Source organism: Lepus europaeus, chromosome 20 (genome assembly GCF_033115175.1).
Source record: "Lepus europaeus isolate LE1 chromosome 20, mLepTim1.pri, whole genome shotgun sequence".
Taxonomy (NCBI): Eukaryota; Metazoa; Chordata; class Mammalia; order Lagomorpha; family Leporidae; genus Lepus; species Lepus europaeus.
The window spans coordinates 2,071,628-2,097,950 of NC_084846.1; the positions used below are offsets into that span (position 1 = coordinate 2,071,628).

Consider the following 26,323-nt stretch of genomic DNA (forward strand, 5'->3'; position numbering starts at 1 on the left):
TTTCCTGCCTCTGTCCTCTCATGAGAAACCTGTGCTCACAGTGCTGAGGCTCCTGACTTTGGCTGCAGATCAATGTGGGGATATTTAATGGCTGAGGTGTGGATCTCTGTGCACTTCAGCTTTCACTCTGGAGGAGCTGACCTGAGAGGTTCCACAAGACAGAGCCCTTGGGACCACTCCCAACCCCCTTAGGTGCATCCACTGCAGTCTTGCAGGCAAGGACACATCCATCCTCTGCCTCGGGCACCCTCTAGTGCCTGAGGGTGGTATTGACCCTGACTGAAAGGAAGGAAGACCTGGACATTCAGAGCATCTCCAAGTCAAGAGTGGGTGAACTGAGACATCCAAGAATAATGGAAGGGATCTCCATGGGAACACGAGATGGTCCTGCAGAAATAAATGTGTGTGTACAAAATGTCCCAAAGACAAATTATATAGGAGTTGCCTGTAAGCAATGGGAAGGCAGTTGGTTTTCCTTTATCCTTTTTTTTTTTTTGACAGGCAGAGTGGACAGTGAGAGAGAGAGACAGAGAGAAAGGTCTTCCTTTTGCCGTTGGTTCACCCTCCAATGGCCGCCGCAGTAGGCGCGCTGCGGCCAGCGCACCGCGCTGATCCGATGGCAGGAGCCAGGTGCTTCTCCTGGTCTCCCATGGGGTGCAGGGCCCAAGCACTTGGGCCATCCTCCACTTCACTCCCTGGCCACAGCAGAGAGCTGGCCTGGAAGAGGGGCAACCGGGACAGGATCGATGCCCCGACCGGGACTAGAACCCGGTGTGCCGGCGCCGCAAGGCGGAGGATTAGCCTAGTGAGCCATGGCGCCGGCCCCTTTATCCTTTTTTTTTTGTACAGGCAGAGTTAGACAGTGAGAAAGAGACACAGAGAGAAAGGTCTTTCTTCCATTGGTTCACTCCTCAAATGGCCACTACTGCCAGTGCAATGCACTGATCCAAATCCAGGACAAACCCGGCACCCCAACTGGGACTAGAACCCGGAGTTCCGGTCCCGCAGGCGGAGGATTAGCCTAGTGAGCCAGGGCATTGGCTGGTTTTACTTTATCCTTTGTATATACTTGGATTTATTTGCCTTAAGGATACTACTGAACAATAACTGGGAACAGGCCAATTTCACATTGATTGCAAAAATCAATGCAAATGCATTTCTTTTTAATCAAATAAACAAGCCTATTAAACAACAGACAACTCATGAAAGGCAAGTAAGGAAATAATATACTATTCAGATAATACATAAACATATGTTCTAGCTATGAATGATAGAAATTATAATCAGAGATATCATTGGCACATTAACTAAGGACATAGTTTTTGCATCTAAAAATAAAAACTTCAGTTCCAGTGATTTTACCTTTACACACACTCATACACACAATTGTTTTAAAATGCAAGGACTCAGTTACCAATTGACATGCATATTAGAAGACACACATGCTGGGACCGGTGCCATGGCTCACTTGGTTAATCCTCTACCTGCGACACCAGCATCCCATATGGGCGCTAGGTTCTAGTCCTGGTTGCTCCTCTTCCAGTCCAGCTCTCTGCTGTGGCCCAGGAGGGAAGTGGAGGATGACCCAAGTCCTTGGGCCCCTGAACCCACATGGGAAACCAGGAAGAAGAACCTGGATCCTGGCTTCAGATCGGCGCAGCGCCGGCCATGATGGCCATTTGGGGAGTGAACCAATGGAAGGAAGATCTTTCTCTCTGTTTCTCTCTCTCACTGTCTATAACTCTACCTGTCAAAAATAATAAAAAAGAAGACACACATGCTAATGGCTATTCATACACAATTGAGTATGACCCAGGAAGTGTTCCTATGTTCTGACACAACCACATAAAGTTATGATATCTCCCACCCAAGTGCTTCTCAGGCTAAAGACCCTGTTGGAGGCTTTGGGGAGAAATAAGTAATTCTATGCGTAACTTACTACTGAGTTCAAGAGGATGGGGACATTTAATTTAAGATGCCTCAACTGGGGACATGGCTCTCAAAAGGTGGTTGGAATCAGCGTGATCTGGTGCTTCTCCACTTTAAGAATACTGGAACCTGGAACAGGTATGTTAAGTTTCCACCTTGAGTGCTGGCATCCCACATGTCGATGGCTTGAGTCCTGGCTGCTCCGATCCAATCCAGTTCCCTATAAGAGCTAAAGGAACTGAACAACAACAAACTACACATCCAGTTAAGAAATGGGAAATGACTTCAACATGATTTTTCAAAAAGAAGAAACTGAAATGGCTGGCCAAAGGCACTTGAAAAATTCTCAGGATCACTAGCCTTCAGGGAAATGAAATCAAAACCACAATCAGGTTTCACTTCACCCATCAGAATGGCTCTCATACAGAAATCAACTAACAACCTGTGCTGGAGAGGATTTTGGGGAAAAGGCACCCTAATCCACAGGTGGTGAGAATGTAAACTGATGCAGCACTGTGGAAGACAGTATGGAAATCTCTAAGAGCTGAAAATAGATCTGCCATATGATCCAGCCAACTGACTCCTGGGAATTTATGCAAACAAAAGGAAATCAGCATTAAGAAGGGTGATATGTATCCCCATGTTCATTGCAGCTCAATTCAAAATAGCTAAAATATGGAATCAAGCCAGATATCCATCAACTGATGACTGGATATAGAAACCATGGCATATATACTAGGAATATTAATCAGTAGTAAAAAAAAAGAAATCCTGTATTTTGTGACAACATTGGTGGAACTGAAAACCATGATACTTAGAGAAAAGAGCCAGTATCATAAAAGTCATATACCATATGTGTTCTCTTATCTATCCTAACATGTGCCCAAAATGTATCATATTGGAGTGAAATTGATAATTTGTGAGTCCATGTTTACTTATAGCCTTTGTATCCATTTTTGTGGAATAGTGTTTGTTTCTTCATACCCTTTGTAGAACATGTTACATACGGTAGGGTTAATCTCATGAGTATAAAGTAAACTAGAATATAGTTCCTTGAGGGGCTGGCACCATGGCTCACTTGGTGAATCTTCCACCTGCAGCACTTGCATCCCATATGGGTGTCAGGTTCCAGTCCCAGTTGCTCCTCTTCCAGTCTAGCTCTCTGCTGTGGCCCGGGAGGGCAGTGGAGGATGGCCCAAGTGCTTGGACCCCTGCAATCACATGGGAGACCAGGAAGAAGCACATGGCTCCTGGCTTCAGATCGGTGCAGCACCAGCTGTAGCAGTCATTTGGGGAGTGAACCAATGGAAGGAAGACATTTCTGTCTGTCTCTCTCTCTCACTGTCTGTAACTCTACCTGTCAAATCAGAAAAAAATAGTTCCTTGCAAAAATTAAGAGTGGGGATAGGAGAGGGGGTTGGAAGAAGTGAGAGATTGTGAACACAAGGGAGTGTTAGGTGGGAGGCATTGCTATGTTACTACATCTGTACATATGTAATTCATGAGACGTGTACACCTTAACTAAAATTTGAAATATAAACATATTGAGTAACTTACAAATAAGAAAATATATTTTAAAATGCAGATGTACCATCAAAATATAAGTAGTTCATGAACAATGCAGATAGGATATAAGGGACATTTCTGCACAGATAAATATATGACCAGAGGGCATTACAAAGGATGCTAATCAGCAATAAGCATGGACAAACTATTCCACACCAGAAGGAGCCGCCACTTCACATCCACTCCATGGCTCAAATACATTTCAAACTTTTCAAAGTGATGGAGAAGCCATAGAGAATTTGGAACATTCAAACCATGATAGTGTTACTGTTACAACACATAGGGTATGGAAGACAGTTGTCACCTCCTTAGCAAATTCAACATAAAGTTCATTTATGACCAAAACATTTCATACCTAATAGTACATTCACAAATTATAAAATACATAAAAATCTTTGTACATTAGTGCTTGTCTCCACACAGCCAAGGTTGGAAACAACACACAAGTGAGTATATGGTTAACTGGAGACACATAACTCAATGAATTAAGACAAGGAATTATCAGCCTGTCGTGAAAAATGTAGATACCTGAAATAATGTGGATTCCCCATGAAAAGGCCATGCAAAATGAAAGGTTGCCTAAAACCACAGAATCCAATACTTAATTTATAAAAAAGCCTGCAGGACCATAAAATCTATAGAAACAGAAACAGATTGGGGGTTGTGTGACAGGCAAGAGAAGGAACTGCAAGTAACCATAAATGGATAAGGAATTTGATTTGTAGTGATAAAATATTTTAAAATATGACATAGATGATTGTCACACAAAAGAGTGAAATGTCTAAATGAAATTAGTTCAGTTTAAAAATGTTACTTTGTTGAATTATTTTCTGCTCAAGATTAAAAATCATTTTCTTAGGTTTGGTATTGGCAAAAGTAAATCTAAAGCCAAAATCAATAATAAACAGAAATGAACAGGTGGAAAAGAAGTTTGCAGAATCCTTCTACCTACATATAATGAAAACTTGGTGTGTGATTATCACATCATTTCAAATCAATATGAAATGATATATAATTAAGGAATGTCTGGACAATGTGTTATACACATTAAAATGATTTAACATGTCTAATGGTTGCACTGAAAATATTCCAACTCTATTATAAAGCCCACATGAATATAGACTCTAATGAATGAAAACAGTAAACAAACTTATAATTCATTTTATTAAAATATGAATATTACAGTGTTGACTAGCTGACAATGCAAATAAAGAAATACAATTTTCATGTAGAGCCTTTATCTGAGCTGTGCTGTGTTTGTGAACATAAAACCCAGGCTAAGAAATTTATACACAGCATTATTTTTGAAGAGGAGGATTGGGGCCAGTGTGAGGGTATAGTGGATATAACCATCACCTGTAACCCCGACATCCCATGTGGGTGCCAGTTCATAACCTGACAGTTCCACTTGCAATCCAGGTCCCTGTTGATGATCAAGAGAAAGCAGTGGAAGATGGCCTACACATTTCCATCCCTGACACTCACAGGGAAACCTGAATTGATCTACGTGCTTTGGCATGAACCATCATTAGGCCACTGCAGATATCTTCAGAGTCTATCACAACATGCAAGGTTTCTTCCACTCTCCCTTTCTTTTCTGTGAATTGGTTCTTCAGAACAAAAATATTTTAAGAGAAGTATAAATTGTTCATAAGGAGGTTACATTCTGCAAGTTATTTTATAACATCAGAATGCAAAATTGGCTTTATAAATCTTACTTTCTCTCCATTGAAAGCTGAGAGCCTTACGAGCTACTCTTCAGAACTTCTGATTCCTTGGGAACTATTCTATCCCTTAATCCTTTCAAAGCATTCTTCTCAGGTCTGCAGAGAATAACGTAGCACTTGGGGAGAAAGATGCAGCCCAGGAGCCCTGCACTGGAGGCCAAGATGGAGAAGACCTCCACAGCCACCATGACCTTCCCCTTGGTGCTGTGGTAGACAGGCAGGAAGGTCACCCAGACACTGCAGAACACCAGCATGCTGAACGTCAGGAACTTGGCTTCATTGAACGTGTCAGGCAGATTCCTGGCTAGGAAAGCCACAGTGAAGCTGGCCAGGGCCAAGGAGCCCAGGTAGCCCAGGACACAGTAGAAGGCAGTGACTGAGCCCTTGTTGCACAGCAGGATGATGTGGCCATGCTCAGAGTGTGCATCTGTGTCAACAAAGGGAGGAGAAGTCCCAAGCCAGATGGCACAGAGAGCCAGTTGGATCAGGGAGCAGATGGGAATAATGGAGTTAGGTGCCCCTGATAGCAGCCAGTGTCTCATTCTTCTCCCTGGGGCAGTGACCTTGAAGGCCAGAACCACAGTGATAGTTTTCGCTAAGACAGTGGAAACAGCCACAGTGAACACCACTCCAAACGTGGTCTGCTGGAGGACACAGGTGGCTGTACTGGGACGACCAATGAACAGTAAGGAGCAGAGGAAGCAGAAGATGAGGGCGATGAGCAGGATGTAGCTGAGACAGCGATTGTTGGCCTTGACTATGGGAGTGTCTCGGTGCTTCACAAAGACCCCAAGAACAACAGTGGTGAGGACAGAGAAGCACAGAGCTGTGCAGACCAGGGTCATTCCTAAGGGGTCATCATAAGTCAGGAAGGCCACAGCTTTGTGCAGGCAGCGGTCTCGCTCTGTGTTGGCATATTGATGATCCAGACACTTCACACACTGGTGCATATCTGGTGAAAAATTGCATAATAACATCATCCAAAGTTCAGTTATTTCTGATTCACAAAGTCCTTCTGGAATTCCCAACTAGCTATTTCATTTTTATTTTTTTCAACTTTATTTAAGAAATACAAATTTCCAAAGTACAACTTTTGGATTATAGTGGCTTTCCCCCCCATAACCTCCCTCCCTCCTTCAACCATCATATCTCCCACTCCCTTTCCCATCATATTCTTCTTCAAGATTCATTTTCAATTATCTTTACATACAGAAGATCAAGTTAGTATAGTTTAGGCAGATAGTCCTTATTTGATGTTTAAGACAGCTTACAAAAATGACATCTAGGACATTACCGGCCATTATTAATGCCCACCTTCCTCCTGTGAGCCAGAGTTATTACTTCCTATCCCTAAGTGCCTTCCATACTGATGAGTACATGCTGTTTTTGTCCTAACAAAGACCTAAGGCTTACTCCCTGAACTTACTCATGGTGCTTTAAAAACATACCTTAACATGTTTCATATTAACACCACAAATTCCTTCATCATGGTTTCTTCAGATTGGGAAGTAGGGATCAAGATGCCAGGGGATTCCATGTGTGGTGAGGGCTACTCTGCCCTTTACATGGCACATTCTTGCTGCATCCTCACTTTGAACAAGAGCAAGCTGCAGACCTTGTTTTTTTATTTTTAAATTTTTATTTAACATATGCATTTTTTCATAGATAGAACGTTAGGAATATAGTGATTCTTCCCCCCCCCATAACTTCCCTCCCACCCGCAACCCTCCACTTTCCCACTCGCTCTCCCCTTCCATTCCCATCAAGATTCATTTTCAATTCTCTTTATATACAGAAAATCAGTTTAGTATATATAAAGATTTCAACAGTTTGCCCTCACAGAGCAACACAAAGTGAAAAAATACTGTTGGAGTACTAGTTATAGCATTAAATAACAGTGTACAGCACATTAATGACAGAGATCCTACATGATATTTTTTAAAACAATTGATTAATTTTCTATGCAATTTCTAATTTAACACCAAGTTTTTTTTTTCATTTTAAATTATCTTTTTATACAGAAGATCGATTCAGTATATACTAAGTAAAGATTTCAGCAGTTTGCACCCACACATAAACACAAAGTGTAAAAATACTGTTTCAGTACTAGCTATATCATTACTTCACATTGGAAAACCCATTAAGGACAGATCCCACATGCGACGTAAGTACACAGTGACTCTTGATTTTTTTTAACTTTTATTTAATGAATATAAATTTCCAATGTACAGCTTATGGATTACAATGGCTTCCCCCTCCCATAACTTCCCTCCTACCCGCAACCCTCCCCTCTCCCACTCCCTCTCCCCTTCCATTCACAGACTCTTGATGTTGATTTAACAATTTAACACTCTTGTTCATGGCGTCAGTAATCTCCCTAGGCTCTAGTCATGAGTTGCCAAGGCTATGGAAGCCTTTAGGGTTCGCTGACTTCAATCTTATTCCGACAGGGTCATAGTCAAAGTGGAAGTTCTCTCCTCCATTCAGAGAAAGGTACCTCCTACTTGATGGCCCCGTTCATTCCACTGGGATCATACTCGCTGAGATCCTTCATTTAGGTCTTCTTCTTCTTTTTTTTTCCCAGAGTGTCTTGTCTTTCCATGCCTAAAATACTCTCATAGGCGCTTCAGCCATATCGGAATGCCTTAAGGGCTTATTCTGAGGCCAGAGTGCTATTTAGGACATCTGCCATTCTATGAGTCTGCTGTGTCTCCCCGTTCCCATGTTGGATTGTTCTCTCCCTTTTTGATTTTTTTTTGACAGGTGGAGTGGATAGCGAAAGAGAGAGAAACAGAGAGAAAGGTCTTCCTTTTTGCTGTTGGTTCACTCTCCAATGGTCGCTGTGGCCGGCGCATCTCCTGATCCGAAGCCAGGAGCCATGTGCTTCTCCTGGTCTCCCATGCGGGTGCAGGGCCCCAGGACTTGGGCCATCCTACACTGCCTTCCCGGGTCATAGCAGAGAGCTGGCCTGGAAGAGGGGCAACCATGATAGAATCCAGCGCCCCAACCAGGACTAGAACCTGGTGTGCCGGCGATGCAAGGTGGAGGATTAGCCTGTTAAGCCAAGGCACCGGCCCCTTTTTGATTTTATCAGTTAGTATTAGCAGACATTATTCTTGTTCGTGTGATCCCTTTGACTCTTAGATCTATCAGTGTCATCAATTGTGAACTGAAATTGATCACTTGGACTAGTGAGATGGCACTGGTACATGCCACCTTTATGGGATTGTATTGGAATCCCCTGGCACATTTCTAACTCCATCATTTGGGGCAAGTCCGATTGAGCATGTCTCCAATTGTACACCTCCTCCCTCTCTTTTTCTCATTCTTATATTTAACCAGGTTCAATTTTCAGTTAAGATTTAAACACCTAAGAATAATTGTGTATTAATTACAGAGTTCAACCACTAGTACTAGAACAAAAAATACTAAAATGGATAAAGTATTACATTGTACATCAAGAGTCAGGACAAGAGCTGATAAGTCAATGAATCTCATAGTGTCCATTTCACTTCAACAGGTTTCCCCTTTGGTGCTCAGTTGTCACCGATCAGGGAAATCAAATGATATTTGTCTCTTTGGGACTGGCTTAATTCACTCAGCATGATGTTTTCCAAATTCCTCCATCTTGTTGCAAATGACCGGGTTTCATTGCTTTTGACTGCTGTATAGTATTCTACAGAGCACATGTCCCATAATTTCTTTATCCAGTCTACTGTTGATGGGCACTTCAGTTGGTTCCAGGTCTTAGCTATTGTGAATTGAGCTGCAATAAACATTAATGTGCAGATGGCTTTTTTATTTCCCAATTTAATTTCCTTTGGGAAAATTCCAAGGAGTGGGATGGCTGGGTAGAATGGTAGGGTTATGTTCAGGTTTCTGAGGAATCTCCAGACTGACTTCCATAGTGGCTTAACCAGTTTGCATTCCCACCAACAGTGGGTTTTTTTCCCCCACATCCTCTCCAGCATCTGTTGTTGGTAGATTTCTGAATGTGAGCCATTCTCACCGGGGTGAGGTGAAACCTCATTGTGGTTTTGATTTGCATTTCTCTGATGGCTAGTGATCTTGAACATTTTTTCATGTGTCTGTTGGCCATTTGGATTTCCTCTTTCGAAATATGTCTGTTGAGGTCCTTGGCCCATCTCTTAAGTGGGTTGTTTGTTTTGATGTTGTGGATTTTCTTGATTTATTTGTAGATTCTTGTTATCAACCCTTTATCTGTTGCGTAGTTTGCAAATATTTTTTCCCATTCTGTCGGTTTCCAGGAAATTAGTGATTCTTTCCCCTACACCATCCTCGTTCATCCCAACTCCCATCCCATCTCCCTCTCCCTCTCCCAACTCCTACATTATGGTTCATTGTTAGTTTGATTTTATATACAGAGGCCCAACTCCATAGTAAGCAAAGCTTTCAACAGTTTGTATCCATGCAGACACAGAACATATAGAGTACAGTTTAGGGAAAAATTTGCAGTCGATTCTCATAGTATAACTCATTATGGATGGAGGTCCTACATGGGGAATAAGTGCACAGTGACTTCTGTTGTTCCTTTAGCAATTAACACTCTTATGTATGACATCACTGACCACCCGAGGATCTTGTCATGCATTGCAAAAGCTATGGGAGCCTGGGCGGAGCCAAGATGGCTGATAGTGAGGACATGCACCAATAGTCTGGGAAAATTTAGTTTCATAAAAGTGGAATTACTGTAGCCTCAGGAAAAGACTCAAGAAAAAAACTGCAGAGAAAACGCTTCCGGATCTAGTGGATGTGACACAGAGGACCTACAGGGAGCCCACTGCGTGGAAGCCCCACCGTGGGAGCCGAGCCGCAGAATCTCTCCAGTGCGGGAACCAGAGGTAAGACAAAGACATCAGAAACCCAAGACATTGGTGGGGAAAGACAGAGGCCTCTCTCTTCACTTGAGCAAAAAAAGAGCAGGCACCATTTTACATATGTAAAGCGGCGATGAGTACACAAACTCAGTAACTTTGGGTCCATGGTGAAACTTGAGAACACATTGAGGGCTGCATAAACTCTTTGTGTGGTCCCAGGGGTAGATCAAACGAATACTCACAGAGGCCAGATTTCAACTACCCTCAATTCCACTCAGCCATTTGGAATTACTTCCCAACTGAGTCAAAGGGAGAGAGAGAGAGAGAGAGAGAGAGAGAGAGAGAGAGAGAGAGATCCAGCAAGGAGCAACGGAGAGAACAATCTGGGTGAGTCACTTTTTGCACAGCCTTAAACCCGAAGAGTCAAGAAGATTTCTGGCCACACCCATCACAGCCTCTAAGGATCCATCAAAGTAGAGAGCCCAGTTAGAGGCATAATATAACGAGAAAAAAACACCACAGCAAAAAAAAAAAAAAAACCATAAATTATCTCCAACATGCCAAGCAACAAACGTAGAATCCGAGGTAACAAGAGCAAGGAAGACACTATGATGCCCCCAAAATGAACAAGACACCCCAATGCAAGATTATGACAATGAAGAGGTAGAAGAAATGCAAGAAGCGGATCTCAAAAAATTGCTAAGAACATTAAGAAGTTCTCAAAAACAAATTCTTGAACTACAGAAATCCTTAATGGACAAGATAGAAAATCTCTCCCGTGAAAATGAAATATTAAGGAGGAATCAAAATGAAATGAAACAACTAGTAGAACATGAAACAGTGATAGTGACAAGAAACCATAATGAAATGAAGAACTCAATAGATCAAATGACAAACGCACTAGAAAGCCTTAAAAACAGAATTGGTGAAGCAGAAGAGAGAATATCGGACTTAGAAGACAGAGAACAGGAAAGGAAACAGTCAAATCAAAGAAAAGAAGAAGAAATCAGAAATCTAAAAAATACTGTCAGGAATCTACAGGATACTCTTAAAAAAGCCAACATTCGGGTTCTATGAGATCCTGAGGGCATGGAGAGGGAGAAAGGATTAGAAGGCCTTTTTAGTGAGATACTAGCAGGAAATTTCCCAGGTTTGGAGAAGGACAGAGACATCCTAGTACAGGAAGCTCATAGAACCCCTAATAAACCTGACCAAAAGAGATCCCCACCACGACACATTGTAATTAAACTCACCACAGTGAGACATAAAGAAAAGATCTTAAAATGTGCAACAGAGAAACATCAGACCACTCTCAGAGGATCTCCAATTAGACTCACAGCTGACTTCTCATCAGAAACCTTACAAGCGAGGAGGGAATGGCGAGATATAGCCCAGGTACTAAGAGAGAAAACCTGCCAGCCCAGAATATTTTATCCTGCAAAGCTCTCATTTGTGAATGAAGGTGAAATTAAGACCTTTCACAGCAAACAGAAATTGAAAGAATTTGTCTCCACTCGTCCAGCCCTGCAAAAGATGCTTAAAGATGTGTTACATACAGAAAAACAGAAACACGGTCACCAATATGAAAGGAGGTAAAGGAAGGAAACCTCACAGCAAAAGATCACAGGAATCTCAAACCATATATTAGAAAAAATCTTTGGCAAATGACAGGGCAAATTTACTCCTTCTCAATAGTGACATTGAATGTTAATGGCCTGAACTGTCCAGTTAAAAGACACCAACTTGCTGACTGGGTTAAGGAACAAAACCCATGTTTTGCTGCTTACAAGAAACTCATCTTTCCAACAATGATGCATACAGACTTTAAAGTGAAAGGCTGGAAAAAGATATACCATGCCAACAGAAATGAAAAAAGAGCGGGCGTAGCCATCTTAATATCAGACAACATAAACTTTACCACAAAAACTGTTAGGAGAGACAAAGAGGGGCACTATATAATGATTAAGGGATCCATTCAACAGGAAGATATAATGATTATCAATGTATATGAAGCTAATCACAGGGCACCAGCTTATTTAAAAGACTTGTTAAGGGACTTAAAGGGAGACTTAGACACCAATACAATAGTTCTGGGGGACTTCAATACTCCACTCTCAGAGATAGACAGATCAATAGGACAGAAAATCAACAAGGAGACAATAGATTTAAATGACACTATAGCCCAAATGGATCTAACAGATATCTACAGAACATTTCATCCTACACAGAAAGCATTTACATTCTTCTCAGCAGTACATGGAACCTTCTCTAGGATTGACCACATACTAGGCCATAAAGCAAGTCTCAGCAAATTCAAAAGAATTAGAATCATACCATGCAGCTTCTCAGACCACAATGGAATGAAATTGGAAATTAGCAACTCGGGAATCCACAGAGCACGTGCAAACACATGGAGATTGAACAACATGCTCCTGAATGAACAATGGGTCATAGAAGAAATTAAAAGAGAAATCAAAAATTTTCTGGAAGTAAATGATGATAAAACCACAACATACCAAAACCTATGGGATACAACAAAAGCAGTGTTAAGAGGAAAGTTTGTATCAATAGGTGCCTACATCAAGAAATTGGAAAGGCACCAAATAGATGAGCTTTCAAGTCATCTCAAGGATCTAGAAAATCTGGAGCAAACCAAACCCAAACCCAGTAGGAGAAGAGAAATAATTAAAATCAAAGAAGAAATCAACAATTTGAATCCAAATAAACATTACAAAAAATCAGCCAAACGAGGAGCTGGTTTATAGAAAAAATAAACAAAATTGACAACCCATTGGCCCAACTCACTAAAAAAAGAAGAGAAAAGACCCAAATCAGTAGGATCAGAGATGAAAATGGAAACGTAACAACAGACACCACAGAAATAAAAAGAATCATCAGAAATTACTACAAGGACTTGTATGCCAGCAAACAGGGAAATCTATCAGAAATGGACAGATTCTTGGACACATACAACCTACCTAAATTGAGCCAGGAAAACATAGAAAACCTAAACAGACCCATAAATGACACAGAAATTGAAACGGAAATAAAGGCCCTCCCAACAAAGAAAAGCCCAAGGCCAGATGGATTCACTACTGAGTTCTACCAGACATTGAGAGAAGAACTAACTCCAATTCTTTTCAAGCTATTCAAAACAATCGTAAAAGAGGGACTCCTCCCAAATTCTTTCTATGAAGCCACCATCACCTTAATTCCTAAGCCGGAAAAAGATGCAGCAGAGAAAGAGAATTACAGACCAATATCCCTGATGAACATAGATGCAAAAATACTCAATAAAAGTCTGGCCAATAGAATGCAACAACACATCAGAAAGATCATCCACCCAGACCAAGTGGGATTTATCCCTGGCATGCAGGGATGGTTCAACATTTGCAAATCAATCAATGTGGTACACCACATTAACAGACTGCAGAAGAAAAACCACATGATTTTCTCAATAGACGCAGAGAAAGCATTTGACAAAATACAACACCCTTTCATGATGAAAACTCTAAGCAAGCTGGGTATGGAAGGAACATTCCTCAATACAATCAAAGCAATCTATGAAAAACCCACGGCCAAGATCCTATTGAATGGGGAAAAGTTGGAAGCATTTCCGCTGAGATCTGGCACCAGACAGGGATGCCCACTCTCACCACTGCTCTTCAATATAGTTCTGGAAGTTTTGGCCAGAGCTATTAGGCAAGAAGAAGAAATTAAAGGGATACAAATTTGGAAGGAAGAACTCAAACTATCCCTCTTTGTTGATGATATGATTCTTTATTTAGGGGACCCAAAGAACTCTACTAAGAGACTACTGGAACTCATCGAAGAGTTTGGCAAAGTAGCAGGATATAAAATCAATGCACAAAAATCAACACCCTTTGTATACACAGGAAATGCCACGGCTGAGGAAGAACTTCTAAAATCAATCCCATTCACAATAGCTACAAAAAACAATCAAATACCTTGGAATAAACTTAACCAAGGACGTTAAAGATCTCTACGATGAAAACTACAAAACCTTAAAGAAAGAAATAGAAGAGGATACCAAAAAATGGAGAAATCTTCCATGCTCATGGATTGGAAGAATCAATATCATCAAAATTGCTGTTCTTCAAAAGCAATTTATACATTCAATGCAATACCAATCAAGATACCGAAGACCTTCTTCTCAGATCTGGAAAAAACGATGCTGAAATTCATATGGAGACACAGAAGACCTCGAATAGCCAAAGCAATCTTGTACAACAAAAACAAAGCCAGAGGCATCACAATACCAGAATTCAGGTCATACTACAGGGCAATGGTTATCAAAACAGCATGGTTCTGGTACAGAAACAGATGGATAGACCAATGGAACAGAAGAGAAACACCAGAAATCAATCCAAACATCTACAGCCAACTTATATTTGATCAAAGATCCAAAACTAATCCCTGAAATAAGGACAGCCTATTCAATAAATGGTGCTGGGAAAATTGGATTTCCACGTGCAGAAGCTTCAAGCAAGACCCATACCTTTCACCTTACACAAAAATTCACTCAACATGGATTAAAGACTTAAATCTACGACTTGATGCCATCAAATTATTAGAGAGCATTGGAGAAACCCTGCAAGATATAGGTACAGGCAAAGACTTCTTGGAAAAGACCCCAGGAGCACAGGCAGTCAAAACCAAAATTAACATTTGGGATTGCATCAAATTGAAAAGTTTCTGTACTTCAAAAGAAACAGTCAGGAAAGTGAAGAGGCAACCGACAGAATGGGAAAAAATATTTGCAAACTATACTACAGATAAAGGGTTGATAACCAGAATCTACAAAGAAATCAAGAAAATCCACAACAACAGAACAATCCACTTAAGAGATGGGCCAAGGACCTCAATAGACATTTTTCGAAAGAGGAAATCCAAATGGCCAACAGACACATGAAAAAATGTTCAAGATCACTAGCCATCAGAGAAATGCAAATCAAAACCACAATGAGGTTTCACCTCACCCCGGTGAGAATGGCTCACATTCAGAAATCTACCAACAACAGATGCTGGAGAGGATGTGGGGGAAAACAGACACTAACCCACTGTTGGTGGGAATGCAAACTGGTTAAGCCACTATGGAAGTCAGTCTGGAGATTCCTCAGAAACCTGAACATAAACCTACCATACAACCCAGCCATCCCACTCCTTGGAATTTACCCAAAGGGAATTAATTTGGCAAATAAAAAAGCCATCTGCACATTAATGTTTATTGCAGCTCAATTCACAATAGCTAAGACCTGGAACCAACTGAAGTGCCCATCAACAGTAGACTGGATAAAGAAATTATGGGACATGTACTCCATAGAATACTATACAGCATTAAGAAACAATGAAACCCAGTCATTTGCAACAAGACGGAGGAATCTGGAAAACTTCATGCTGAGTGAATTAAGCCAGTCCCAAAGAGACAAATATCATTTGTTTTCCCTGATCGGTGACAACTGAGCACCAAAGGGGAAACCTGTTGAAGTGAAATGGACACTATAAGAAACAATGACCTGATCAGCTCTTGTCCTGACTCTAGATGTACAATGTAATACTTTATAATTTTTTAGTATTTGTTGTTGTTGTTTTTCTAGTACTAGTGGTTGAACACTGTAATTAACACACAATTATTCTTAGGTGTTTATTTTTAACTGAAAAGTGATCCCTGTTAAATGTAAGAGTGAAAAAGAAAGGGAGAAGATGTACAATTTGGGACATGCTCAATAGGACTTGCCTCAAATGGTGGAGTTAGAAATACGCCAAGGAATTCCAATACAATCCCATCAAGGTGGCATGTACCAATGCCATCTCACTAGTCCAAGTGATCAATTTCCGTTCACATTCGATGGCCTGGATAGGTCTACGAGTCAAAGGGATCACACAAGCAAGACAAGTGTCTGCTAATACTAACTGATAGAATCAAAAATGGAGAGAAAGATCCAACATGGGAAGCGGGATACACAGCAGACTCATAGAATGACAGATGTTCTTAACAACACTCTGGCCTCAGAATCAGCCCTTAAGGCATTCGGATCTGGCTGAAGATCCCATGAGAGTATTGTAGGCATGGAAAGCCAAGATTCCATGGAAAAGAAAAAAAAGAAGAAGACCTAAATGAAAGATCTCTGTGAGTGAGATCCCAGTGGAAAGAACGGGACCATCAAAGAAGGAGGTACCTTTCTCTGAAGGAAGGAGAGAACTTCCACTTTGACTATGACCCTTTCAGAATTAGACCAAAGTCAGCGAACTCTAAAGGCTTCCATAGCCCTGGCAACTCATGACTAGAGCCTAGGGAGATTACTGATGCCATGAATAGGAGTGTCAAATTGTTAAGTCAGCAACAGGAGTCACTGTGTACTTACATCCCATGTGGGATCTGTCCTTAGTGTGTTGTCTAATGTGCAGTGATGCTATAACTAGTACTGAAACAGTATTTTTACACTTTGTGTTTCTGCGTGGGTACAAACTGATGTGATCTTTACTAATTATATACTGAATCGATCTTCTGTATATAAAGATATTTGGAAATTAAAAAAAAAACCTGGTGTTAAATTGGAAATGGCATAGAAAATTAATTAATTTTTTAAAAAAATATTATGTAGGATCTCTGTCTTTAATGTGCTGTACTCTGTCATTTAATGCTATAACTAGTACTCCAACAGTATTTTTTTCATTTCGTGTTGCTATGTGGGGGAAACTGTTGAAATCTTTACCTAATATATACTAAACTGATCTTCTGTATATAAAGAGAATTGAAAATGAATCATGATGTGATTGGAAGGGGAGAGGGAGCGGGAAAGGGGAGGGTTGCGAATGGGAGAGAAGTTATGGGAGGCGGGAAGCCATTGTAACCCATAAGCTATACTTTGGAAATTTGTATTCATTAAATAAAAGTTTAATAAATGAAAAAAAAGCTATGGAAGCCTTTTGTGAACATAGACCAAGTCAGTATTTTGACATGGCCATAAGCAAAGTGGATGCTCTCTCTGCCCTCAGAGGAGGGAATATCTTTGTTAGATGACACTTTCTTTCCTTTGAGGTCTCACAGAGATCCTCAGCATAGGCTTTTTTTGTTGCAGAGTGCTCTACTTAACTCAATTTTGATTCACTAATGTCATTATACCAACCCAGTAGCAGCTGAAAATTATGCCACTTGTATATCTTCCTTTTTAGTAAGTTGCATATCTTTCTTTTTTGATAATGCGCACAGAGCAGTAATTTCCTGCAGAAGTTACATTCTTTCTTCAACTTTATATCTAATCTTCAACCATAAGTTCCATGGTTTTTAGCATTCTAAAATACTCTTTTTTAAAAACATTTATTTAATGAATATAAATTTCCAAAGTTCAGCTTATGGATTACAATGGCTTTCCCCCCACAACTTCCCTCCCACCCGCAACCCTCCCCTTACCCGCTCCCTCTCCCCTTCCATTTACATCAACATTCATTTTCATTTCTCTTATATACAGAAGATCAGTTTAGTATATATCAAGTAAAGATTTCAAGAGTTTGCACCCACATAGAAACACAAAGTGAAACATACTGTTTGAGTACTAGTTATAGCATTAAATCACAATGTACAGCCCATTAAGGACAGAGATCATACATGGGGAGTAAGTGCACAGTGACTCCTGTTGTTGACTTAACAATTTGACACTCTTGTTTATGGCATCAGTAATCTCCCTAGGCTCCAGTCATGAGTTGTCAAGGCTATGGAAGCCTTTTGAGTTCACTGACTCTTATCATATTTAGCCAAGGTCATAGTCAAAGTGGAAGTTCTCTCCTCCCTTCAGAGAAAGGTACCTCCTTCTTTGATGACCCATTCTTTCCACTGGGATCTCACTCACGGAGATCTTTCATTTAGGTCATAAAATACTCTTTAGGGTTAAAAACTGATCCTTCTTATTGGCATTTTTGAGTTGTTTTGTTCTTTGTTTACAATTCTTAGATGACTTAGATTTTATTAAATGTTTTTCTTCAGTTATGCTAATTCTTATTACTATTTGTCAGGGACTATAAACTGAATTACATTGCATGCAAAGCTTGGGGAATGATGTAACCTATTTAAAAAAATACTGTCAAATTTACCTTGTTGAGATTTCAAATGTGTGAATTTATTTCAACAATAGTGTCTTACAATTTAATTTTGCTCAACTATCTGGCAGTATTTGATCAAACAAGTTAAGATGATGCTGTAGAAAAAACAGAATTTTTGCACTCACCTGTTCCCTACAGGAATTCAAACCAGATTTCGTTTCCTATGTGAATGTTTGGCAAAAGTCATCTGAAATTTTTTTTTATCACAATAAAAGTATTGGGAATTATTTTAATAACTGTGAGGATATTTGGATTTTTCAAATATTTCTCAATATATTTCATAATATTCCTATCTGGAAATTTCTGAATTTCTTTGGTATCCTTCAATGTATCACCATTAAATAATTAATATGTTTTAATATTAGTATTTTTTACATCTGCAGAGACTTCCTCAGCTCTCTTTGTTCATACACACAACACACACACACACACACACAAAGCGTAATCTTGTTTTTCGTACTGTTCCTTCTTGCTGAGGTTCATAAAATTTGCTTGTTTTTTGATTACCAACTTTAAATTCTTCCAATTTTTATTTACTTCAGTTTCCTATAATGTCCACATCCTATCTTTAAGGACTTGTGTTGAATTTGCTGTCATTGACCTATCTTGCTATGCATACTTTTTACCATGGATGTCAGCCTGTGTTCCTTTGAAATAGATTTTATACATGTGTACATGTCTGTAAGCATATGAATGTTCTTGAGGATTCATATTTTGAGCAGCAATGGTTTTTCTCAAAGGCTAAGGGTAGCCCCATTTAGGATATTTTATGAGTATTGTCCCTTGTGACATAATGTCTGATTTCTAAGATCATTCTGCACATAACACATAGTACATTAGAGTTGTGCTTTCTCACTCCAAGCATGCTGCACCTCAATTTGGTGAAAGCACTTTTATCTATACATGAACAAGAAACACAGACATGAATTTACCTATACTGAATTAGCACATATACCACACTACTGCCAGGGATTGTACTCTGTTGACAGAATCTGTCACTTTCACCACTAAGATTAAAAAATTAGAATGATACTAAAAATTTGGTGAAAATAACTACACATGCAACACAAGCAAAAATTGAAAATCTTCATGATACATGTGATGATAGCCTATTCCAGCTTCATGGAACAAATCTGAGAAATCCTACACTGCTTTATGGGGTGAATATTCTCCAACATTGGTTTCATTCATTTTTTACTATAAGTATCATCCTGAACTCCAACATGGTCAGCCTTCCAGGGACACTTAGTCTTTCATATGATTTCACAAACACTACATGAAGTAGAGTGTAGTGTGGGAAGTTTTATTCTTTTGAGGATTATTACTGATTATAAGGATTAATTTCTACTGAAGGAGGGAAGGATTTTCTCAGCAGTCATATTCCACATTTTATATTTCCATGGAGAATTGGAAATTCTAAGAAACAGGTGTTAACTTCTCCACGAGGGTCGCACTGACTTACCTGTCTGATTGGAAATCTCATTCTCAAGACAAGGTGTGCAATCAAAACAACAGGTAGGCTTTCCCTCCAGAGGGGCTTTCCTGAATCCAGGGCTGCAACTCACACTGCATACTGAGCGTGGAGTCTGAGCAAAATCAGATGAGCATTGGTCAGAGTTGGGACTGTTTCTTAAGTTCCAAGTAGAGGGTTTTCAAGTCCTGCACAACCTATTCACTTAAACTGTAAACACCGATTTCTGACACAATGACAGCATGCAATTTGATTTTCTAAAATAAATGGAATCAAAATATGTGGAGGAATAAGTGTGTGTACTGTCCATCCGCAGACATAAGAAAGTATTTATATTGGAAGAGGAGTGGTTAAGGTCTCTAAATGTCTAATTAATAAGCCATGTTGCATAAATCCCCATACCAGTTTGGGGGTAACAATGTGCATTGTGAACCTTATGATCAGATCCAACTTACCTCTGTAATTCCTGTGGCCCACTCTATCAAATTCTCAGAGAGAGACAACTGTTGGCTCTGTGGAACATATGGGGAAAATTTTCCTACTGTAACCTTATGTCCAACACCATACGGAAAATTCCAAAAGTTGAGAATGTCGTATTCAGCTTCCAAATTTCTCTTTTGATTCAAATTCACTAGGTCACCAGCAGAATTGGTAAATTGGAGGTTCTTCAGAAATGGGTGCAACTGAAAAAATGCATCATATTCTCATGAAGACTGCCCAAGTGAGAACACACCAAACCCAGGTTAGAGAAAGCCTCTCTTTGTCTGTGATCACAAATAAACAAAGGAACCTTTTTAGAGCCTCCCAACAAAATAAAATAAAATAAACCTGATGAGAACTACATCAAAGTAAGTATGACTTCACTCATTTTCATCCAAAAACAAGGGCAATCAAAAATATCGAGCTGTGAGATTCAGACCATTTCCAACTGTGGAGTCCAAGCTACCAACACTCACTTATTTTCTCAGTGTACCTAGGACAACCATCTGTAATAAAGTTAGCAGAATAAAAAATTGTGCAAATTATATGAGATCTATTCATTGTAGATGAACATCCTCAGCAACAATGGACACTAAAATATAATTATTATACTGCTGACATTGAAAACAGAATGACACTGTCTAGGTATTTCAAATCCAAATTTAATTGACAGGATGGGTGAGTACTCTTTAACACAGCATTAATGCTTATCCAAGTTACTTTCCCACTTGTCAATGGAACCCTGTTTTTAATGACATATAACAGGCACAGGCTCATTTATATCTTGTGACTGCAGAAAGGATCCTAAGCTACTTGGTTTGAGCACCTGCAGAAGCTCTTAAGGGGATCACTTCAGGAGTACATGTCAAGCAATGGAAAAAAATTACCTGCCAGGGAGAAAATGCCACCTTTGCCCTCTTGTTCCCTGGCTGTAATTCTAACTCTTGTAGAAGCATCTCATGTACACTGTGGGCCACAGCATACACAGCATTGTATATGTTGTAACTCCCATCACTCATGGTCATATCAAAATGATGAAGAGCCAATGATTCCAAGGAGGCATTCAGTGGACAGTTCTGCAAAGTTTTGCAGGACGCCCCAGAAACTGAGCAACCAAAAGCCAATGACCAGAATCTAGAGAGGTAAATGTCTTCTGGGTATTTGGAAGGGTTGGCTGTCCGAAGAAAGTTTTTGAAACCAGAGATCTCACTACGGTGGTGTGAAAAGATCAGAGTCCCATGGAATGAGTGGAGCAGGAAATGTTCCTCAGAATTGGCAAAATCCCATTGTGAGGTTGTGACCCAAACTTTCCATGTCATTAAACGTTCCCATGTTTGAAAGCTGACGCCTATGAGTGAATCAGTTTCACAGAAAAGAATCACCGCATTTGCTGATGATTTTATGATTTGGATGTGATACGGCCAGCGAAATGAAGAACGTGACTTCTCAGTGGCTGGGATCAATTCCACAAAGTCCACACAGATGCCATTCTTCTGCAACTCGACTTTCAAATCAGACATAAACTGAATACCTTTGGGGAGGTCTGAGATGGCCAAACCCACCCAGGTCCAGCCAAAATGAAGCATCAAGGAGACCATGCCAAGGGCCAGAGAAGTGTCTTTGGGTGCCATCTGATAGAGGGAAGGAAACTGACCACTGTCACTCAGAAGAGGTTCAAAAGACCCAAGAGTCAGCTAAAGGAAAATGCAAGAAATCTGTGTAAGGTTATTGCGATAGTGTGTAATCTTATTCTTGAAAAAATCAAGCAGATGATGGGAGTGTCAGAAGATTTTAGAATATTTCATTTTTCTCATCCCTCCTGCATGATAACTTCCTAGTTCCCAAGACAGTAGATTCACAGCTTGAGGGAAACATTTCTCCTTTTCACTCACCCACACCTCTGCTTCAGAACAAATGTGGCTAATCCATCTATCCTCTGCATTCCTTCTGTTTAGATCACCCACTGTGGCAAATGTATAAGGTCACTGTCGCTTAAATGTTTGGGTTAAATAAGTCACCTTAGTTGATGTTCTTTTTCCCTCTCTTTTCCTTACACACTCACCTGTGGAACTTTGTAGAGTTCCAGCAGTGTCCCCATTTGGACAGCAATGCTGGTTCCTGATATTACGGCTACAGACTTGCTCTGTTTCCTACATGTGTAATTAGGAACGTCCTTTTCCAGGCCCGCAAGCCAGATGAAGGGATTCTCTATCACCCTCATGTCACTGTGCATGACATTATAGAGATCAAATCCCAAGGTCATGTTGGGTAAAAGATGAGGGTTCTTGTTGATCTCCTCAATAGCAAAAACCAAGGCCAGAACATACTGGTAGTTTTTGGACTGAAACCTGCATGAAGGGCACAAGGATCTTTAAGGGAGAAGCCTCAAATCCAGATTATCATCAATTCTACTGCATTTACTGTGACCGATGGATTGGTCATGGCAAAACATTCATATGTTCTAATCCTTATCTGTACATTTGCTGAGGACAGCGTGTTAAGAGTGTCATATTTGCAGGAAACGTGTCCTCACCAGAACAAAGGCTGCTACTCCCTTGATCCCGGTCTCCCAGCCTAAACAATTCTGAAAAATAAGATTTGCTTTTACACTATAATGCCTTTGGTGTGATATCACATGGCTGTCCATGCAGCCAAAAAATATGATATTTTTTAATACAAACCTCATCAATTTAAATCATATCTGGCAACACATACCTCTTCTAAGTTTGATATTTGATATCTAAAGTAAGTACTATGATAGGCTCTGAATGCCCTTTTCAAAGTTCATGCACTCCCAGAAAGAACATTCAAGTTGTCAAAGAAAGCTTGACAAGTAAGGCACATCATCTTTAGCACTGCCTCTACAAATATTCCTATGTTCACAAACTACAATGCTGCTTCATCTTATCACATCATTAAATGCTTCTTCAAATAGGAATCCTATGATCCTAAGGCTGCAGATTGTAATGGGCAAAGAGAGTAACTCAACTGAAGGCTATGTGATCAGAAAGAGGAAGAATGTCAGAGTACTGAGAATGGTAGATGGAAGTCTGGATTTTATCCTGAAAAATCTCTTCCCCATCAAACTCACCCATCAACTACCATCCCAAGCCAGGAAAATGAAATCAGATTCAGAGCTTGAAAGAAGGAAAACAGTGGAAAGGGAGGAGCACTTTAGAGAAGCCTGAAATACTCCCTGGGTGGAATTGAAAGGCTTTATAATTAAGACAGTCATGCATTTATTTAGAACACTAGGTATATATTAAAGTAAATCATTATCAGTGGTATAAGTATGTACTCCAAACTGACCTTATTCACCCAATTGTCCCTACAGAACCAAACATAAATAGCCTTCCATGCAAAGAACATGATGCATTTCTACTTTCTGGGATCTGACATTTCACAAAGAATGTAAATGAGGAGCCCCTTGTATGTATTTCAGATGGCCTGTGTGTTGAGTGTCCATGAATAGACTGGGTCATATACGCTGCTTGTTAAGGGTCACTGTGTAATCCAGAGGAAGTGACAGTTTTTCATTCCTTGGTTCATGTTGCAACATAATATATATGTATGCATGCATATTATATACATATTCTCTCCATATATTTATGTATAGGTGTTCCATTACCATGTAAAAAGTAGCTCAATATCTATTGTTTTACATATATCTAATGTCTTACAATATTTGTTATCCAAATGTCATTCATACTTTGCATGTAGAATGAAGAAATTTAAAAATTCTTGCTGAAAGTATCAAATAATATTCTGTTTTGTAGTTCACATTTCTCCGTTCCTTTCCTCATTCTTCTACATTTCCATCAATTCCCCATTCTCTCATTTCTTTCTCTAGCTCTCATTGGTAGCAAAAGGTCTAAAAGGTTTTTTGAGACACTGGGCATTTGTGAGAGTTGCCCTTTCAATCTGTTTTATGTTGTGTTCCTTATCTTTAAGAACAGTTTATCAGAAAGTATTATATATTTAAAGTCGCTGAATCTTATATTGGAGGGTATAGTGTCTAAATCTATTGATAGCTAAATACTACTTGTATTCCCAAGTATCATTAACACAGGTATTTTCTCCTGGGTTTGCTAAGATTTGATTATGATCTCTGGTTTGCATAGTATACATCTTGGAGGAACCTGGGCTCTATTCATAAAATCTATTCCTGCCACTGGAAATTTACACTCTTCTGGTCTCCATCATTTAGGGTACACTTAAAGGATGTACTACATGAATAGCCATGCATACCACTACTACTAATAAATATTTCATGATTGGGATGCCATGTGCGCATATCAAATTAGGCAAATTTATAAAAATCATGTGAAGTGAATAAGATCATTATACCAAGCTAGTATCCATTAGATTTTTTTCTGGATAGAATTTAGGACAAATGCCTAAAATACTTGATCAGTTGCCTCACCTTGGTGGCACCAACTATACTTCTCAAATCCATTAGCTTTAATGATACTGCAATGATCTATGTCCTAATATCTACCTTCTATCAAAGATCTATGTATCATCAACTTAAAGCTTGTAGCATTACAGTAGAAAGCAATTAGAAATTACCACCAAAACAAACAGATGTCAGGAAAACAATTTCACTGTCCTACAAGATACTATATTCTATAAGCATGACATTTTCATATATAAATGTATATTAAACATTTATACTTAGGTACAGGTAGAAAGTATCTTAAAGAGGGGCAGAAGCAGAGTAATCCCCCTTCTGAAATGTATTTTCCCAGAAAAAGAATGAGGGGCACATCCTCAGTGTTGTAGATTCAATCCAATAACATTCTTATGGGTATATTCATCAATAAAATATAATTATTATTATACTTGTGGCCTGAGATTACTTTTACTTAGCAAAATCTTACTTTCTTGAATATCTTTTCTCCTTTTTGACTGTAGAAGAAATGAAGTGAGCTCATGGCCCCAAATCTAATACAGAGCAGAAAAGTTTGTGAACACATGTGGAAGAGCTCATGTAACTCAGGTTTGTTCATTACAGTGCATGGGTTCTGTAAGAACCTGCTACTGAGGCACAATAGGGCCCTGAGCTGATGAACGTGGACAGGGACGGACAGGAAGATCCTAACCAGACTCTCCTTGCTCCTATGATGAGATAGCATTTCCCTGAACAATGCAATGTGCCAAGCAGAAAGCAATGTCTTCCACATGCCCCGAATTAATTACAAGAACTTTTTAGGTGGGACAGAAATGGAAAGGGCAGGGATACACAATGCATATGTTTATCCACCTGTAGACGCAATAATAAGCATCTATTACGTAAATCAAGGAAAATGATTATTGCAAAGAGAACTTACTGTGTGAATGTGAAAGATTTTTTGATAATATTTATCATAATGTCAACGAGGTGTATGTAAATAGGGAAAAAGGCAGCAATCTCAATATCTCCATCCTTGTAATAACTCCGTTCCATCTGGAGAAAGCAGATCTGATCATCATGACAAGTCACAAGGAGATACAGCTGCAAAAAGAGCAACAGAAAAATCAAAGGAAACATCTTCAAAGTCTGTTAAAAACCTAGGACACAACCGCAGAGGAACATGAAGGGTCTTGCAGGTGCATACAAATACCGTGTGTGTGTGTGTGTGCCTGTGTGTGATTCCTTGAATTAAGCCAATTTAATACTGCTTGATCTGATTTCTTTCCACTAGCTGTCCATTCATCCTTTTGGGGATCTGGAACCCTTTCTGCCCTGAGGCTCTGCAGCTCAGGGCTTCTGTCCTGGTGAAAAACACAGAAGGAAAACATGTTTGTGAATCATCCTCTTCACCCCAGGTGCCAGTATTTCCTCCAAGTCCAGGGATACAAAGACTCAAGGGCATAACTCCTATTAGTTACTTTTGGTCCATGGGCTTTGTCAATAAACTTCTCCATGAACTTTTGGCAAATATGCACCTGGATTGCATCAGAGTGCACGAAGGAAGGCATCAGGTGAGTTTCTCAGTAAGGTTTCAGACCAGAAAAGTCCAATGTAACACACTTCCAAGACCCAAAGAGCAATGAGGCAGCCTCCACACTCCGTGTTCTGGTGAGCCACCCATCGCCTTGATGCCACACAGACCCAAAGCAAATCCTGTTTACAGTGACACCCAATAGGCCTTGTGGGTCTCAATCACTGTGGAACCAGTAATCACCCTGAATTCAGAGGTTTCATTCTG

General features: G+C 39.9%; 1 protein-coding gene across 1 annotated transcript; it reads right to left on the reverse strand.

Annotated features, from left to right (window-relative positions):
* Positions 1-5,239: 5,239 nt before the first annotated feature.
* LOC133749992 (vomeronasal type-2 receptor 116-like) lies at positions 5,240-26,093 on the reverse strand. The gene is made up of 9 exons (XM_062179365.1): positions 26,004-26,093; positions 25,791-25,886; positions 25,463-25,626; positions 22,195-22,480; positions 21,020-21,826; positions 20,108-20,335; positions 19,644-19,767; positions 18,689-18,691; positions 5,240-6,174 (listed from the first exon to the last, which is right to left on the reverse strand). Exons 1-9 carry the CDS (start codon positions 26,091-26,093, stop codon positions 5,240-5,242), a joined length of 2,733 nt encoding a protein of 910 aa, XP_062035349.1.
* Between the last annotated feature and the right edge of the window lie 230 nt (positions 26,094-26,323).